The 20,104-nt window shown below is 35.8% G+C and overlaps 2 protein-coding genes and 1 long non-coding RNA gene across 6 annotated transcripts; 1 reads left to right on the top strand and 2 right to left on the bottom strand.

Annotated features, from left to right (window-relative positions):
• Positions 1-1,220: 1,220 nt before the first annotated feature.
• On the top strand, positions 1,221-9,596 carry LOC127985445 (uncharacterized). 2 transcript variants are annotated; one of them, XR_008160659.1, is made up of 3 exons: positions 1,221-1,867; positions 8,635-8,716; positions 8,817-9,596. It is a non-coding gene; the product is annotated as an uncharacterized LOC127985445 (long non-coding RNA). The 2 variants fall into 2 exon arrangements; XR_008160658.1 differs by lacking the exon at positions 1,221-1,867 and adding an exon at positions 5,829-6,060 and having other exon boundaries at positions 8,817-9,595.
• On the bottom strand, positions 2,713-3,270 carry gig2d (grass carp reovirus (GCRV)-induced gene 2d). Its single transcript, XM_052587448.1, is given in 2 exon segments — positions 2,713-2,967; positions 2,970-3,270. Coding segments are annotated over 2 exon segments (438 nt in total). The 5' UTR covers positions 3,244-3,270; the 3' UTR covers positions 2,713-2,803.
• Positions 9,597-15,154: 5,558 nt separating the features above from the next.
• On the bottom strand, positions 15,155-19,458 carry fbxo40.2 (F-box protein 40, tandem duplicate 2). Of its 3 annotated transcripts, none has more exons than XM_052587548.1 (4): positions 19,220-19,458; positions 18,983-19,022; positions 15,949-17,823; positions 15,155-15,771 (listed from the first exon to the last, which is right to left on the bottom strand). In XM_052587548.1, the coding sequence occupies exons 2-4, from the start codon at positions 18,983-18,985 to the stop codon at positions 15,574-15,576; spliced, it is 2,076 nt and encodes a 691-aa protein (XP_052443508.1). In that variant the 5' UTR covers positions 18,986-19,022; positions 19,220-19,458; the 3' UTR covers positions 15,155-15,573. The 3 variants fall into 3 exon arrangements, with proteins under 3 accessions (XP_052443508.1, XP_052443507.1, XP_052443506.1); XM_052587547.1 differs by having other exon boundaries at positions 19,136-19,252; XM_052587546.1 differs by lacking the exons at positions 18,983-19,022; positions 19,220-19,458 and having other exon boundaries at positions 15,949-18,438.
• Positions 19,459-20,104: the final 646 nt, after the last annotated feature.

Below are 20,104 nucleotides of genomic sequence, written 5' to 3'. Positions count from 1 at the left end.
AAGATGATTTGGTTACCAATGACTTCCATTGCATGAACGAAAAAAATTGTAGCCTTAAAGTTTATGTGCTACAAATTTTGTTGAATCAAATAAAATAATTCTTTCTAAAGCTACTATTTGTAATGTCTACTTTCTAATGTATACTTTCACATTTAACACAAAAAATAGAATTAAATAATCTTGTGGAGGTATTTTCACAAATGTAATTTGCAATTAAAGCTCCGATATGGAGGAATTTTGTAATAAAATTTCCGAAAATAACTTGCACAGTGTGATATATTTCCTCCAGTTGTGTACTTACAATATCTCAAAAGTCTCCAAAGATTTTTTATTTCAGAGAAATTCCGATTTTAAATAACTGGCCGTCCCGCAAAAGAAATGTCGCCTCTCAGTGACGCAATGTCCGCTCTATACTTTGTTTCCGGTGAAGTCCATGTGATGTTCCACCACAGCTGAATATCACATGGTCAAAATCAGAAGTGGTGGTTATGTTATAGCTGCGCGTATTGTTTGGTTGTCGTTGTTATGGATCACGATTGTAAAACGTAAGCGTCCATATTCGGATACACGCAGACTGTGTGACAAACGGAGGAATAAAACCAGGATAAATATCGGCCAGGCGTTTATGAGATGGAGCTGCGCGAAAATCTTGGACTTGACAGAGACTCTGTTCTCGCGAGTGTATTGATAGACAGGTAAGCAAATCAATTATTTATTTTGTTATTGTACTAGTAACGTAATAGTTACAGTAAATATGATTTTAATAGATATGAATTATACCACATGCCTGTACATTCTGTCACTGTAGCAATAACGTTACCTGTGAGAAAATAACATAACGTGGCAAATGGACTGTTTCAGTTCCAATAATAGCACTTATAAACAAAGTTATATTGCTCTTTGTACTAAGGTAAGGATTTTTATCACGTGTGGTGACCGAGATTATGGCAGTACAATTAAATACAATCGGATATGTGTTGTTAAAAATATATTTAGTCATTACTTGCAAATGTTCGTTCAAATTTACTTTTAGAGCGATTGGTTTGAGCACGTTAAACAACATGGCATTAACCATAAACACGTAGCCATTTAGCCTCCTTGTTAGTGCGTCCGCCTCCCATGCCGAAGACCCGGGTTCGAGGCTTCGAGCCCCACTCGGAGCGAGTGCGAGGAGCGTCAGAGAGGACCCGGGAGAGAGGGGTATTACATAAAATAATACGATCAGATATACAGGTAATACAAAAACGAATAAATTACCTCATCCGTGATCGTGATTCGTTTATCCAATTTAGATACATTGCTATGGTGAAAACGCATTAAAAACGACATCTCCCATCGTCACCTGGTTCATAGCGTCATCAAGCTTTGCCTTTGTTATTGTTGGAAATGCGCCCTCTTGTGGTCAATTACAAAAATCGCATATTGCATCTTTAATTAGATCACACATCATGTAATTAATTAGTTTTTAAAACAATATCAATAATAATATATATTATTTAATATATTTATTTTCATTGCTTTAAAACTGTTTTTCAGTAGGCCAATTTTTCAATATTGACCTTTACTTTGACTCCCAAGTAGCTAATCACAAGGGTATCTGCTGGTCTTGTTAATATTTTGCCTAAAGTAGACGAAACGTCCCAGCATGCCATCTACAGACTTTGATCTGTTCTGCTGAAGTTCCGTGAAGTTCCTGATTACAAAGTATAAATCAGTACCATGCATGACTCAAGTGTGGACAGAACAGCTACAGTTATAAGGGTAAAAAAAGACTGCAGAGACTGACAGAACGCTACAAATCAGCAGGCATAAATCATATTCCAGCCAGCCAAGAATAAACTGGGATATGGGAACTTCCAAATAACAGGTATAAGAAAAACTCAAAAAACAATGCAGAAATATCCTGCGCTGTTAATTAATAGTGCTTCAATATTTCTTAATTTGATTATGAGAAACACATAAACACATTTTGTATTTTAGTTTAGCAACATTATTATTATTTAAATTTCTTTTAACTTCATGTAAATAAGAGATTTTTCCCAACATATAATGAATATAAACAGAATTATTTTTGTAAATATAATACTGAGCTGAAAATGATTAAAGCTAGTTAATCCTAGATGTGGAATGTGAAGTTCAAACACAGAGATGCGGCTCTTAGCTGAAATGTAAATATGTGGGAGGTAAGACAGGTCTATGGAACAAAAAGTAACAAATCAGAGAAGATGGCATATGAGTGGAAAACAGTTTTGCTGGTGTGTTTATTAAGAAAATTCCCAGATAATATAGTCCCTGGTTCATCAATAGGGTGGAATACATTATTTTATTTTATTTGCTTTTTACAAATATATGTATACTATTATATTATTATACTATACGTAGAGTGTATAATATGAACTTGTATTTCAGTTTTGGTTCAATCAAATCTAATTTAATTCAGAAAAAGTCAGTAGTTAATTTAAGCTTTAAGTTATTTAAATAATTTTAAATGACAAAAATACCTAAACTAACACAGTTTATATATTGCCTTAGATATTTTTTCTAACCATTTGAGCTATGTAAACTAAACAAATATTATTTTCCAGTAATGTCTTACAATTCTGTAACAACCTTGATTTTAGTCTTGATTTTCAAAACAGGCATGAAAATACAATGTGTAAAAAAATCTTTAAAATAAAAATAAGCACTGCAACTTCAGCACTGCAAAGATTAAGTTGACAGCAATGTTTTATTTTTTTAAAACATGAAAAATAACCAGTATATTTGTCATTTCTATTTCTATTGTCTATTTCATGATTTTTTTTTAATAATAGCCACTCTGCACTTTTGGGTAAATTATATCAATGATCTGAATCCGGTTTGGATCCCAAACACAGTCTTCTTCCAGGCCGCTCAGCACCATGCCACAGTTAGGAGGGCACCAAGCAGTGTCGTACCCCTTATCATGCCAGGTCTTCTGCATTGGATTTTTTTTACTCTTCCAACATTGACCCGCACTCTAATCACAACTCTTTGATGCTCAGGCAGATTAAGTGGGTATCTGCTGGCCTTGTTAAGATCTCGGCTGAGGTAGACGCAACGTCCAAGCATGCCATTTGCAGACGGGCGAAAGCCACAGGCCATGATCTGCTGTGCAGCATTTCGAGAGGTCCCATGATACATCAGGTATATTTGACCATTTACAGGCTCAGTGTAGCTGTTGAGACATGGCACACCTGGATACAAATCATCCTCTGCCCACATGTTTAAATCTACATAAAACAAACAAAACCGTCCATCTGCTGTTGTTTAAAGAGGTGCTGTGAGGTTTGTCGATATTGTGTAAAAGTTTAGAGAAACATGATGCTTACCTCTTGGATGACAAATTCAAACTGTGCAAACAGTTGCTTAGAGGCGGGGAATATATTGATGCCACACCTCAAAAAGATGGAAATCCCCCAAACATTAAGTTTTGTTTCTTATGAAAAAAGCAGTCCAGAAACAGCTTTTACACAGCTTACAGAGAGCAGCAGAGTGTGTTCATTTCAAATTTAAAATCTTAATGAAGGTTTGACAGTTTACAGTTTCTTTGTACCCCACACTTTCATCGTCTTATTGACATCTTTAAAATTACTTTGGCATTATTTGAATTGGTACAGTTAACTATAATAGCTTCACAATCACAGATGTAACATTATCCGCTCTTTTTTCCCTTTTTTTTAACAGAGCATTAGCACAAGTTTGTGTTGTGAAGCCTTAGTATTAAACCACATAATCACCTGTTGATTAAAAATTTTATAATTTGTATATGAATTTAAACAAATGAAAATATGAAACAGAAACTACAAAGTTGGCCTATAAAAAGAAATGAGGTTAAGATTGTTTGTCTTTTGAATGAGATGCCGTGCAGCTGCAGATTAGAGGAAGTGATTCAGTCCAAATGAAATTTCCTGAAAAAAAAAAAATCCTCTGGATGTGAACATAGATGCATGTGTATAGACCACCAGGGCTGTATACAGAATTCCTAAAATAATTTGCTGATTTCCTCTCAGACTTTTTGGTTACCGTTGATAAAGCGTTAATTGTCGGAGATTTTAATATTCACGTTGATAATACAAATGATGCATTAGGACTCTTTTGGATTGAAGCAAAATGTCACTGGGCCAACTCATCAATATAATCATACAGTACACTAGATTTAATTATATTGCATGGAATTGATCTTACTGCTATAGATATTGTACCTCAAAGCGGAGATGTTACAGACCATTTCCTTGTATCGTGCATGCTGCTTATAACTGATATTAACTATATGTCGCAGCGATACCGTCTGGGCAGAACTATTGTTCCAGCCACCAAAGACAGATTCGCAAATAACCTGCCTGATTTATCTCAACTGCTATGTGTACCCAAAAATACACATGAATTAGACGAAATTACTAACAACATGGGCACTTTTTTCTCTAATACATTAGAAGCTGTTGCTCCCATCAAATTGAAAAAGGTTAGAGAAAAACGTACTGTGCCATGGTATAACAGTAAGACCAGAAAGTCTTAAGCACAAAGACAATATCTAATTGGTCAAAACAACATTTGAGGTGTGGCCAAAAGGCCAATTTAAATACTCAGGACACCATCAAATTTTGCTCTTAGCTTGCTTCTTAGCATTTGCTATTAGTCATGCTGGTTTTTAGCCTGCTTTTAGCTTTTGCTCCTAGTCATGCTTTTAGTCATCACTTTTATCGCACAGTTCAGACTGCATGGCTGCTGCTACTTAGCCACGATGAAAAGAAACACCACCTAGTCTCGTCAAACTTTACTTCTTTTCTTTCCATTGAGAGTTTCGTGTTCTGAGTTAAGTTTTGTAACGCTGTGTCTCCCAGTCTGACCTCGAGTGCCTGTTCAACTGCAACCAGCCACACACAACTCCGCATCGTCCAACTTCAGCGACTACTGAACCTGCAGCCAATCAGCAACATCAGGAAACCCCCTTTCAATGACAAAAAGGGAAATAACAAATTTAATCGCAAAGGCAATAATCACAAATTATTATTATGAAGTATCATTACAGTTTAAAATAACTTTTCTATTTTAAGTTTTAAAAATGTGATTTATTCTTGTGATGGCAAAGCTGAAGTTTAAGCACCATTACTCCAGTCTTAAGTGTGATGTAATCCTTCTAATGATCCTATGCTGATTTGGTGCTCAAGAGACATTTATTATCACTGTTGAAAACTTCCCTTTTTTGTTGAAACCATAATATAGGATTTTTTGGTGAATAGAAAGAACAACTTTGTGTGTGTGTGTGTGTGTGTGTGTGTGTGTGTGTGTGTATTTGTCTTATATTGTTGCAACAGAGATCCCCAAGAAACCGAGGATTCTGCATTAGATAAAATGTATAAAGTAACTGGCCTTCCTCTTTAATTTTGATTATTTTTTAAATTATTGGTGCATAAAGAGTGTAAAAAAAAAAAAATGTTTTTAGCTCTGACCCTGACAGAGGTCATGGAGTACAGCGAAAGATTTTTCAGCATCCATAGAAATTACCATGGCTTTACATTGAGTTGTAAAGCAGTACTGAGCGATGCCCATAAGATGTCTAATATTTGTGAGCAGGGGCGTGTCTAGAGGGAGGCTGGGGGAGGCAGTGCCTCCCCTTGGATAGGCTAAGCCATGCCTCCCCTGAGAAATGGACTGTCCATCTGATGATAAATAAAATTTTTAAAGTTGATTGTTTTGTGCATATTTTCCATCGCTAGCTGATGGGTCTGACCCAACCCAAAAATCCAGTTTGGCGCTGTTTGACAGAGCGCCAAAAAAAAGTTAATTATTTGAGAACAGAACACCAATGAAATGTTTACCTGGCAGAGCTTTAAAATAGTAGCGTGTCCACAAGGGACGCACAAATGAGCTTTGCCACCCCAGAACAGCGTATGGGATCGAAGTGCTTTGAGAGCAGAACAGCGTGATTTTGACTGAAACAGGTTTTTTTTTAAGTCAGAGAATTCTGCGACTTGCGACTTTGAGGTCCAACGCTAAAGTGCCCCTGCTGTCCGGTCTGCTCCTCGATTTCTGCCGAGGGTAGTATATTAATATTTTCGGCTGTGAACGATAAAAATGTCTCCACGATCTGCTTTTGAAGAAATATTGTTGCACATTAGCTGCAGTTCTGGCTCAGCGGAATTAATATACTGTGACATTAACATCAGTGTTAACTCGGCGCTAGAGTTACTCAGGGACACTGCACTTATTCACAAACTATTTTTTGCATCTGCTTTAAATCCTTACTGGTTATTTCAACGTTTCATTCGTGTGCTTTTTTTACGTACATTTTTTCTGAGCCCAATCAAAGCGCTGCACGAAAACAAAAAAGCCCTTCAAACTGTGCCTGATTTCTAAGTAATGTTTTGTGCTAATACTGTCAAAACACACAAGGTTTATGTATAGACTCATTTGGTTATGTCTAAAATGAAAGTAAACAACTGATATACACGCAGGTCTTAAAGGGACAGTAGGCTACATGCTGCTGTGTGAATTAAAGGGATAGTTCACCTTAAAATGTAATTTCTGTCATTGTTTATACACTCACATTTTGTCCAAAACCTATATTAACTTCTTTCTTGAGCCGAACACATAAGAAGATTTTGAAGAATCTGTGTAACTAACTGTTGCTGGTCCACATTGACTTAGATTGTAGCAAAACATACTGAAGTCACTGTGAACCAGCAACTGTTTGTGTTTCCACCTTCTTCAAAATAACTTATGTTTAGCAGAAGAAGGAAACTCATTCAGTTTTTTTTTTCTTCACTATTTTAATTTTTGGGTGAATTATTCCATTTATGTTACTAAAACACCAAACACAGAGAGAAAAATCACTCAATACTCTTGACTGAAAAAAAAATAATACAGTTGCTTTAATAGGAATCAGTGTAATTTGTTTTAATGCTCCTGCTAAATACATCTCTTGTACCTGAAAATAAAATGCTTTATTTGTATAATATCTTTGTTCTGATTTTTAAGTAACAAAGATAAAATAATGACAAATATTTTAATCTTCACCCATGTACGTTGGCCTAAATATCTGCCACATTTTTTATAATAAAAAATTAATAAAAAAAGAAACTATATTTAAAAAAAATCATGTTGCCTGTGCTAATGATATCATAAATTCAATTCTTATAGTTTCACAAAAAAAAACTTTTATTTCAACTCTCTAGGTCTCCTGACCCCCTGTAGCCTAATACGTTTCCTTTTATCTAGGCCTACATGTTTTTATTTACATTTATTCATTTAGCAGACACTTTTATCCAAAGCCACTTACAACCAGAGAATACCATTCAAATACTGTTCTCATACTGTTCAAATGAGCATATATTTTTTTTACCTGGGGCCGCATTCACAAAAACTTAAAAGAGGCTACAAGTAGCTCCTAACTGACGAATTTAAGAGAGACTCCTAAAAATAATTTCCATGTCAGTCATAACTTTAGACTCTTAATGTGTTTTAATAAGAGTAATTCACGAAGCATTTTAGCCCTAGAAGCAGCACCTACGTCTGGAAGAGCTTAGAAGAAATTAATTTACCTCTTGTCAGTTTCATTTAAAAAAGCCTACTTGTGTAGCACGTCTTCTCACAAGCAAATACCTGTCACTCATCATCAGGCAATCACCGTGAGGAATCAGAGGAATGTTCCATATAGGGTCTATATTTTTTTAATTAATTGATTGTTTGCTTGGTACAGTGAGGATGGGAAACATCCTGATTCAAAGGAATGTATAAACATGTTTATGAAGCTGGTCAATTATGTCCCTGCACTCTTTATAAAATTCTGGAACGAAGCCATCAAGTCCTGCGACTTCCCACTTTTAAGTGACATGATGGCATCTTTAACCTTCTGCTTAGAAATGTGTTCACACAGTGTGTTTCTATCTTCCTCCAGCCTAAATATTGCAGTGGAATGTTCTCTAGGAAGTTAGTTGATAGTAGTCTCTCGTTGTTTTATTAAAAGATTTAGTGGTCAGTTGTAAAACATTATTTGAGTCTTTAAGAGCTGCAATATTAATAGTACTTGGAAAACCCCCTGGTTTATTTCTTGAAATGTAGATTCTTTGTCTTGCATAAAATACTGCAGTTTCTGCTTTTTGAGTCAACAACTGATCCAGTGCACTCGCATTATTGGTGCTGTATGAGTTATTGCAAAAATTCTTGGCGGTATAAAAGAAAAGCATTCAAATGCCAAGATTTAGATATTGGGCATCTATATGTTGGTGCTATATGGTGGTGCGATGATCTCACATATCACTTGTTTCTATATGGCAAGGACCAGTCGAGATGTTAAAAAATAATCAGTTCTTAAAAATGACTAATGAAAAAGAATGGAAATAAAGTGTAATCTTTCTCAGTTGGTTGTCTTACTCTCCAGGCATGAAATAAACTAAGATCATTACAAAACCCCTGCTCGTCCTTTTTTAGAATGAACTTTTTTCGGTGGCTTTTGATCCAATGAAGGATTCAAAACACATTTAAAGTCACTACCCAAGATAAGAAAGGGTTTAGTGGCTTTGACACCTCATTGACAATTATTACTTTGTTTAGCAAAAGCCTAGACCACAGTACTAATCTTAATAATTTGTGTTTTAATGTTTGTTTCTCCAGAAAAACCTCATTACAAAGGTCCACCACCACCCCTGAATCATTTTAACATTATGCCAGGATATCGCTGGGATGGAGTTGACAGGTAAGAGGTTTTGATGAGTGACAGCTGGTTTGAAATATAATGAGCAAACTAATGCAAACTTCAGAAAATGGTTTTAATAACTTTTTCTTTGATCCTTTAGGTCCAATGGTTTTGAGCAGAAGTGGTACAGCAGGATAGCCGATAAGAAAGCTGTCCAAGAGATGGCATACAAGTGTAATGTGGAAGACATGTAGCTACAGATACGTATTTAGAGATTCATGATATAAAAACTGAAATGACTGAGATGAGTACAGTTCATCACTGCACCTGCACACACTGCAGTGGAACATTTTTGTGTTCCATCAAAAACCAAGATGTTTGTGTGGAGTTGTCAGTCCTACTGTGTACAAGAAACATACTTTTCTTTTCTTTTTTTTAACAAATGTGTATTGTCTTGATTTTCATCAGCGCCATTTCAAAACCAACAATTTTAGTTAACAGAACAAATTCTACACTGATTAAATGATGCAGCACACATTATTGTTTTTTTGTTTAGTTTTTTTTGTGAGAATTTTTTTATTATTATTACCGATGTCGAAAACAGTTGTGCTGCTTAATATTTATGTGGAAACTGTGTAAGATAGACAAGAAAACATTTTAGTTTTAGAACAACTTTGTATATATATGTGTACATACATATGCTATGTTTACATTTTAAATACATTTATATTACAATAAACAAAGTATATTATATAAACAGAGTTTCTAAAGATATGAAATGTCATGTAATACAGGAGAAAGATAAAAAGTAAAGCTGAATAACACAAATGCTTGATTTAAAGAAGATTTTTTAATTATTTATGCATCCATTGTATAAATGAACTTTGACGGTTTTCTCTGGCCTTCAACTGTCAGCTACAGCTGTTCTTTCAAGACGGGCAGGTGGTGGGCGCGTGTGCACAGACACATCCCAGCCTGGAAAAGCCTCTTTCTGCACTGTTTTGTATTCAGCTCTATAAAACAGATTTAAGTTCATCACTTTCAACATATTCTTTTAAGATTTTAAGTAAATCTGAATGCAGGTTCAAGGGTAGTGCACTTACCTCAGTGAAGTGTTGATTGCCAGGTTGTCAGGATGAGGGACGACCTGATTTCTCCGGACATAGATTCTTTTTGGAGCAGGGAAGTCCTGCTTGTAAAGAGAACATCTCTGGCAAGTCCTGTTTTCTCTTGTGGAGATTCTTCCATGCCACACAATCGGAGTGCCATCTGGTTTGTAATAAGGGAAATCCTCTCTATTGGTTGTGCTGAAACTCCTGTCACCTGTAATTACATAGAGATATTTGGCTCATAGATCTATTAAACAGATTAGGTAAGTTTACCATTGATATAAATAACTTTCCGTATCAAAACAAATACTAATTACTTATTTTCCAGAATTTCAATAAATTCCGCCACATATAGAGATAGGCTGCACAGTAATATATTTTTTTAAAGTAATTTATTCCTGTAATGGCAAAATTGAGTATCTTTGAGCAGCAATTACTCCAGTCTTCAGTGTACTCAAGAAACATTTCTAATCACTTTAATTATAATAATCATTTAAGGTGAAAATGACTTTACACGTTTTATGAAATCCTTGGTAACATTATAAATGTAAATACACTGTAATGTCTCCTTGTTCTGTTTTATTTTTGTCGTTGATGAAAATTTTTATCCCAAACTTTTGAACATTATCTACACAATATATAATGTAAAGATATATTTTTAGCCTTCTAATCTTGTCTGCTAAGGAAATCAATAATTTAATCATAAACTTAATTGAACTTTGAGCATAGAAACAGCTGTTATGTAGTGATAACTAATATTTGACTCAAGTTAACAACAGATGGTTAGTAGCTTTTCTAATACAAACCCGATTCCAAACAAGTTGGGACACTGTACAAATTGTGAATAAAAACAGAATGCAATGATGTGGAAGTTTCAAATTTCAATATTTTATTCAGAATACAACATAGATGACATATCAAATGTTAAAACTGAGAAAATGAAAATTTTAAAGGGAAAATTTAGTTGATTTAAAATTTCATGGCATCAACACATCTCAAAAAAGTTGGGACAAGGCCATGTTTACCACAGTGTGGCATCCACTCTTCTTTTTATAACAGTCTGCAAACGTCTGGGGACTGAGGAGACAAGTTGATCAAGTTTAGGAATTGCAATGTTGTCCCATTCTTGTCTAATACAGGCTTCTAGTTGCTCAACTGTCTTAGGTCTTCTTTGTTGCATCTTCCTCTTTATGATGCACCAAGTGTTTTCTATGGGTGAAAGATCTTGACTGCAGGCTGGCCATTTCAGTACCTGGATCCTCCTTACATGATGTTGTTATTGATGCTGTACTGTATGTGTGGTCTGGCATTGTCCTGTTGGAAATTGCAAGGTTACCCCTGAAAGAGACGACGTCTGGATGGGAGCATAATGTTGTTTTAGACCTTGGATATATACCTTTCGACATTGATGGTGCCTTTACAGATGTGTAAGCTGCCCATGCCACACACACTCATGCAACCCCATACCATCAGAGATGCAGGCTTCTGAACTGCACGCTGATAACAACTTGTGTTGTGCTTGTCCTCTTTAGTCTGGATGACAGGGTGTCCCAGTTTTCCAAAAAGAACTTCAAATTTTGATTTGCCTGACCACAGAACAGTTTTCCACATTGCCACAGTCCATTTTAAATGAGCCCAGAGAAAACATCTGCGCTTCTGGATCATGTTTAGATATGGCTTCTTTTTTGACCTATAGAGTTTTAGCCGGGAATAGCAAATGGCACGGTGGATTGTGTTCACCGACAATGTTTTCCATGTTGTGATTTCCAGTACAGTAGCATTCCTGTATGTGATGCAGTGCCGTCTAAGAGCCCGAAGATCACGGACATCCAGTATGGTTTTCCAGCCTTGACCCTTACACATAGAGATTGTTCCAGATTCTCGGAATCTTTGGATGATATTGTGCACTGTAGATGATGATAATTTCAAACTCTTTGCAATTTTTCTCTGAGAAACTCCTTTCTGATATTGCTCCACTATTTTTTACCCCAGAATTGGGGGAATTGGTGATCCTCTGCCCATCTTGACTTCTGAGAGACACTGCCACTCTGAGAGGCTCTTTTTATACCCAATCATGTTGCCAATATACCTAATAAGTTGCAAATTGGTCCTCCAGCTGTTCCTTGTATGTACATTTAACTTTTCCAGCCTCTTATTGCTACCTGTCCCAACTTTTTTGGAATGTGTAGCTCTCATGAAATCCATTTCAAAATGTCTCACTTTCAACATTTGATATGTTATCTAAATTCTATTGTGAATAAAATATAAGTTTATAAGATTTGAAAATTATTCCATTCCTTTTTTACTCACAATTTGTATAGTGTCCCAACTTTTTGAAGTTTTGTTATTGAAATTAATTATTTTCCCAAATTCCAATGAAATTCATACCATCTAGAGTTAGGTTGCACTGTAGGATCCTCTTTGGCTCTATCTTTGGGCAGGTTTTGGGCCCGAATTCAGTTTCTGTTGTGGTTACCATCTTTTCCCGCTTACCAGGATAGAGCAGTAACCCTAAAGAGAAGATTTGTTAGCATTTGTCTTGTTTTTTTTTTACTCATTCAAATATACTTTAGTCTAGTATCTGAATGACATGTGCCATTTGCTGACTGTTACAGACTCAACTATGGTCATATATCTTTGGGAATTCTGAATGAAAATTCAAATAAAAAAAGGACAAATCAAAATCTCCTTGTTTCACTGCTTACCTGCTAAAGAAGGAAGTTCTCCCAACATTGGAAAGGCACGTGCATGTTTTGATGCCATTTGACCGTTTTTGAGAAACAAGATATCTGTTCTACATCGATGACCAAATGGGATTTTTATAGATGGTCTCTGTTGCTTGCTGATTGTCTTCTCATGAGTGGCCATCTTTGAGCTACTGTTGAATCTGAATATATGTTTTTTTTTTTCAATGAATGAAGGTGTTTCCAAGGTTATGATGGTTTCATATTTTTAATCAGTCATTTTAATCAAACTTTAAATATTTTAGGTTCCATTTTATATTAAGTTTAAAATATGTACAATGTTAAGGCCACTTAATATAAAGTGGGACCATATTTTCTTATGAGATACTTCCCATGTGCACTATACATATTCAGAGTAGTTATTGGCTGAATAGTATTTAGAGAATTGAAAATTATTTTATCTTGTATTCTTTGTCCTGCAACTGAAGTGAACTCACCTCATGCATGGCAGTTTTTTCCCCATGAATCTGATTCCTGAGCAGTTTAGTAGCCTCTGATTATTTTACATTCTTGAAGCACAGTGGCATGTTTGGAAATGGCTGTTACACACAGTTAGCGGCTGTTGCCATGGCTGATCTATTCTTTATAGAAAGCCTGAAGGGTGATGGACTCAGCTCAAGAACAATGAGTGTTCTGTAATAAATATCGTAGACTGACGTGACGCTGCGGTTGTGCTCAGCATGAGATTTTTGTTTAATCAAACCAGAGGAAAGCCTGTTGGTTTAAGTTTGTGCTTAAAACTGTTCAATTAATTGATAACACCCAAGAAAACACATGCTGTTATTGTTGTCTTATTGTTGTTGTACTGTTTGGCTAATTCCATGGGAACATTCTTATGAATCTTTAGGTTGTTCCTTTCTGGTTTTATTTTTAAATAACCATAAACTAATACAAAAATTTCTCCAAAATTTGAACTATATTAAACATCTCTTAAAATTGCCAACACATGCATTTTTCATTCCCCATTTTCCATCAACATGTTTTCTATTCACATAAAATATTTAGTTGTCATAATAAATGGTAAAAACTTCTTAAAACTACCCCTTTACTTTCACAACCTTCACCTTAACCCTTTTAACCTCACAGGTAAATAATTATAAGATTGCCACATAATAAACAATTTGATTATTTACACTTTCTTTTTCTTTTCTTTTTTTCTATACAAAGACAATGGTAATCAACTGGTTTGGTTACCAACATTCTTCAAAATATCTTCTTTTGTGATCTGTAGAAGGAAGTAAGCAATACAGTTTTGGAAAGACATCAGGGTGAGTAAATGGTCATTGAATTTTCATGTTTGGGTGAAAAGACAGGGTATAAATTTAACACACATGCACACACAGACAATTCTATTCCAAAAGTGAAAAATTGTGGTTTCTCTACAAATGGCTAATTGAGACTTCAGACTCTCAGTGATAGACCTGTTATCTGCAGATTGCCTTTTTTTAATTCAGTATTTCAATTACAACACCCTCTTTCTGGCTCTCCAGCACCATCCACCATGAGAATAGGCCTTCTTCTCTCACTTCAGTGAGACCATCCCTCTATCATGAGGCAAGGTCCTATATACCTCCCTCATTAGGGAGCTTCAAAGCCGGTCAGCAGTGATGTCAGCCAGTGAAGCTTCTGCTCTGAAAGGTGCAGAGTAGAAACCATATGTCTGTGTTCTAACATCCAGAAGAAGGGCATCTGTGGATGTGGAGCTTTGATGTTTGGGTACTTTGTCTACCCTGTGAAAAAATGCTAAGTTTTTACAATGTTTTAGACTGGACAGAAACTTTGCAAAGTGTCATACCATAACTACAACCAAATGTCAATTAAATGTTAGTCAAATCTTAGATCTAGAAGAATAGCATCATAGAGTTAATACTGTACATATGCCTTATATGCATAATATACACATGCATAAATGTGTTTTGCATATTCCTCCTCTTGGTGATAAAACCTGAAATGTATTTCAGAAATATCATTAATCCTTGTCTAATGCTAAAAAGTTAAATGTTTCTTGCAGAGATAATGCACATGCTTAGACTGCTATGTTTACATCTTGCTATTTAGCTGGCAGACAAAAAAAGCTAAGAAAAGTTAACCTACCATAGTGTTTTTACTGTAAACTCCACACTAGTGTTCAGCTTATTTATTTAAACTTTGAGGGAGACTATATCTGTGTCTGCTCACTAGTTAAAAATAGACACTTTCATATACTGGGAGTGTGACTAAGGTTTTGGCATACAAGAGTCAAGTTACATGTTCTGTAACCATAGCTGCTCTATAGGTACCTGAAGCTTTCAAGACGCTGTGTCAAGATTAAAGATGACATGCCATCCTAAACTTTTCTTAAACTGTTCTTTTCAAATGTGGTGAATTTGTCTGTTTGAATGCAATACTTATTTTATCCACATATGGTGTTTTTAAAAAATGTCAGCATTATTTATTTACATTTGTTTGTTGAGCCTATATATTCAGCAGTGCTTTTCCAATCATACAATTATTGTGCATATAGTGCACACGAAAATGGTACATTTTACTCTATAGGTTTATTATCCCCATTCATGCTTGCATGTTTAAACAAAAACTATAAAACATGACGAGCTATGGAAATCTAAAGTGAAGTGAAAGAAAAAAACATTTTGCTTTACTGTAAGTTAAATTTAAAGTTTTATTGTTTTAGTTTCACAGAGAGAGAATAAAAGGCAACATTAAGTTAGAACTCAAACACACAAGAAGTACCTTTAATATCTGAACATCTGGGAGTCAGAATTCATTTAAACCTAGAAATAAAATAAATAAATAATAAGAACTTGCATTCTAGTCAAATGAGCAACTTTGTGATAGGGATAAAGTGGAAATGACTACTGTCTATAAAGCAAAAATGTAACAAACACTCAAATCATTATTTTCGAATAAATGCTTTAACTCAGGTTGTTATCATTTGTAAAGAAACATATATTAGTAGAATATTAGTAGTAAATATTAGCATAATATAAATAGAATCATTTTCACTAGTGGATATTTGAATCGCTGTAAATACCAAAAATGTAAAATAAAAGTACCAGTTACAGTATCATTTGCGTCTCATCAACAAAGAAACCAAACTGTGTCTCTCCTTTCCTTTGTTGTCAAACATACTGGCCAGGACAAAAGGCTCAGTTTTCACTTCAGTTTGGTAGAATGGACAGTGTTTCAGGTGTTCAGCCATTGATGGTGTGTCGCCGATGCACCAGTTACCAACTTTACTAAAAAGAGTACTGAACTCCCAGACCTGAGAAAGAGCGATAGAGGAATAGAATTCAAATCAATAAATCAATGCAGATTTTGAATTGTTAGAATCTTTTCAGACATACAATAGCAATAAATTCTAAACAAATGGGTTGCTTGGTTTAACTAATTGTGTAAAAAAAAAAAAAACATGAAAAATATATTTGCTGAAATGTCTCACTTTGGTAGGTTTCCAGCGGGTACCTCCATGAGAGTATGACTTCTTGTGCCACTTAAAGCCCACCATGCCTCTTTCCTGCAGAAGTGTGGCACATATTTCCCTAAACAATCGGGAGACCAAGGCTAGCTGGGACAGGGTGAAACTATCCAGGTAACCAGCTATGTGGCAAAGCACCTCGAAGGGAAGGTCACTGAGAGAATCTTTATGTTTGATATGTGCCTTCTGTGAATCGCTCATAAGAGAGGCAGGAACCTCAGGTGTGAGGGTGAAAATACTGAGGTCTTGGTTATAGGAGACTTTGGCCCTATGTGTGGAGGGTTGTAATCTTCTCTGACTGAAGGTGCAACCAAGGTAGGCCAGAGGACATCTCTGCTCAAACCAGCCACTCAGAGAGGACTGGATATCCAGGTGCACATTCTTAAAGTGTGAGGCAAACTCATCACGCCGGAAGACATGGCCACACATGAACGTGAAAGCTGAGGTTGTTTTGTTGTGTCTGAGGGTAACTGCTTCTGTATCGAGGTCAAGGTGAAGTTTCAGATCCCGGCCTGCTGTGATTTCAGCCAGAGTTGTGTTGGATTTGAAGGGAGCTGTGGCAAAATTATACGTCTGTGTTGCGATGTCGACATAAAGTCCATCTGTTGCCACCGTTTCACTTATTTTGTGGCCCCTTATCTCAACCTCCGCATAACAAAGTAGGGTTGAAAACATCTCATCCATCGCCCCACCATCTTTCTCAGGCAGATCCAGGTCAGATGTGCCAACACTCTTGTGCTCGGTCATTACTCTTGTATTGAATTCTCTGAGTTGAATGCGTTTTTGTTTGTAACTACTGGGAACCTTGAAGGTCCGTAGAGTCTGGACTGGTATTGGCTCCAAGTTCCCATAAACAAAATCTCTCTCACGGGGCGTGCAAGCATCCATCTGACCAAATGAGATCAACATGCGCCCATGATGCACTATGTACATGTTGAATTCTCTGGGTTTCACTTCCTGTCCGAGTCGCTCCAGGACACCATCCTGCCAAGGTGCCAGTCCAGTTTTGGTGATATCCACATGGGATACGTTTGCTTCCTTTTTCTCGGGCTCTACAGAAGCTCCTTGTGGCTTTGAAGAACCTTTAGATGTCTTTTTTCCATTCTGTTCTTCTTTTTTCAATGCCTCCGCCTCTGCCTGCTTGCAACCACCCATTTCCATGCTAAACATCTTTTCGAAAAGATTGTACTTGTCTTTATCAACAGGGCCATTGAGGACCACATCTTCTTTCAGAGCTTTCTCACAAGCTTTAGATGGTCCATTCACCAAGCCTCCTCCTGGACCTTCATGTCCATTGATGTGCATCCCATTACACATAGTCTCTTTTCCTACGGCTTCATCCTCATCGTCGTACTCCTCCACTGCAGCAGGCTCCTCTTCTAGTTCCTCCATTAACTCAGGAAAGCATTTCCTCATTTTCAACCGGGCACATAGATGTTTCTGGTCTCTCAGTGCCATGGAAAGGTCCAGTGATTCTTGCTCATGGAGCTCTTTCAGTAGGTTTGTATACAAGGGGGCATCTGGGTTCTCAAGAGGCCAACGATTCCACTCCATCGAGCAGCAGACGACGCTGGCGGGACACACCTCAAGATGTTTGGCCAACCGAGAGCGACACAAGGTGAAAGGGCAGCCATAGTGAGCATTGAGACAAGGCACCTTCTCATTAGGACACAGCAGAGAGTGTTCATCCTCTTTACACATGTGGAAGGAGGCCCCACAAAGCAAGCGGCAGTTGATGACCATGCATGACACAGACACTTCAATGGAGGCTTTGCAGCGGCGACTGAAACAGGTCTCACAATGTCTGTGCAGCCTCGGACCGGATCTCCTATAGTGGCTCTGTGGAAAAACACAATAGACAAGCACAACAAAGCAACTTGCACTGGTTCCAAATTGGAATTTCAAAAAGAGAAGCACATAATTCATTCTATATTGTTGTATCTCCTATAGCAGGGCACACCAAACTTGGTCCTGGAGGGACGATGTCCTGCAGAGTTAAGCTTCAACCCTAATCAAACACATAGAACTAGCTAATCAAGGTCTTACTAGGAATACTAGAAACTTCAAGGTAGGTGTGTTGTTGAGGCAAGTTAGAGGTAGACTCTGCAGGACACTGACCCTCCAGGACAGTGTCTAGTGACCCCTGTCCTGTAAAAACAGGAGGGACTTTCTCATTCGACAGCACATTTTGATTGAAGAAATTTTTTAATTAAGATTTATCTGATTTTGAGTGAACTTTTATTAATACAAAAGCAGGTGAATGTAATGCTGAATTTATTTCAAAATAAGATTACAAAACACAAGGCAGGAACACTGGGAGCTGGGATCATGACACCCTCAAATCTAAAACACAGTATGTGGACAAAAAAAAAAAATAATCTTGAGCAATTATCTTACGTTATACCATCTTTGCTCAATTAATTAGAAAAATAATGGCATGGAGCAGATTCATTACACTTTTCATTAGTGCTTTAAAACGATTAATCATGATTAATGGTATCCAAAATAAAAATTTTCGTTTACATAATATATGTGTGTGTACTGTGTATATTTATTATGTATATATAAAGCCATACACATACAGTACATATTTTGAAAAGATTTTTATATATATATATATATATGCATTTATATATTTATATTCATATAATTTATATTTTAGATAAATATATTTAATATATAAACATGGCATATTTTTCTGAAATATATACATGCATGTAATATACAAAATAATGAAAAAAAATATACATTTATATATACATAATAAATATCCACAGTACACACACATATATTATGTAAATGAAAACTTTTATTTTGGATGCCATTATTCATTTGACAGCACTACTTTTCATTAAACTATAATGTGCTATAATATAATTCTACCAAATCCTGTAATTCAAATCTTTATTATGACATAAACAAATTATTTTTACATACAAAATATCACAATATCACATTTAACCAATATTTTAATCATCAGAAAATGATATGTACATACCATTATTTTCTGAAGCAATGTCAATGTGAAACAACAGCTTCTGGAAAAAAAAGTTGTATCTTATTCATTAAAATATTGATCAATTGTAGCAATTATCTTTATGCATTTATATATTACCTTGTACTAAAACATATATTTTCCTTATAAAAGTACCTGGTTTTGTAAAACCTTGCTGTAAGGGCAAACGGCTGTGGACAGCACTGACAGCAGAACCTAAACAGTTACCGAACAGCTTACCTAAAGGGTGAACCATGTCTCAAGAAGCTCCCAGGCTTGTTCCAAGAGTCTTTTCTAAGGAACAGGATTGTGGGTCATGTTAAAAATAGTTGCCTCAGCTGTCAGTAGCAAGTTACATGACTTGAAGGTAGGCTACTGAGGAAACTTTGACAAATGCATGACAAACACTTTCAAATAAAAATCGATTTTTGTCTCTCTTGCTATAATTTAAGCTCTTTACTACCTACAGAAGACAGGACAGATCAACAGAAAGAGTATAACCAGTTAGTTTTTTTTATTGCTTCATCAGTGGGTCACCAGATGGCAGTGTTTCCTTTAGGTTTAAGGAACAGGGATCCACAAGCAACACAACATGTAATTCAAGAAACCCTTTTGATATCTGAACACAAACACATTTTGTGTTGTTATCCTTCCTTACCTTATCCATATTTTTATTAATAAGTTTTTGCCATGTGATTTTCCTAATATATATTTTGTCAAAAGGCTCGGGAACATCCATCCTTTTTCCAAACTGCTTGTCCTCAGTAGAGTTGCAGGGATGCTAGAGCCTTATCTTGGCATATCTGGAAATAGCATGGCTCAGAAACAAGTAAAATTAACTATTTTACTCGTAAAATAGTGAATTTTAACTATTAAAATAGTACACTATTTAGTACATAATAGTACACTAATAATACACATAATAGTACACTAAAGTAACCACATTTTCTGGTAAATTATGAAATGATAAATGTTATTAAATTAATATAATTTTTTAATAAAATTCAAATTAAAAAGAGTAACTTTTAAAATAGTTGTATTTTTGTTTATTTCACTGGTGGAAGCCAAGTAACAAATGCCAGTACCCGTTTAACTGTAGTATTTAGGACTAAATGTAGTATTATT

The sequence above is a fragment of the Carassius gibelio genome, chromosome B21 (assembly GCF_023724105.1).
Source record: "Carassius gibelio isolate Cgi1373 ecotype wild population from Czech Republic chromosome B21, carGib1.2-hapl.c, whole genome shotgun sequence".
Classification (NCBI taxonomy): domain Eukaryota; kingdom Metazoa; phylum Chordata; class Actinopteri; order Cypriniformes; family Cyprinidae; genus Carassius; species Carassius gibelio.
The sequence above is the reverse complement of the archived record's forward strand: the minus strand, read 5'-3'. Positions and strand labels throughout refer to the sequence as shown.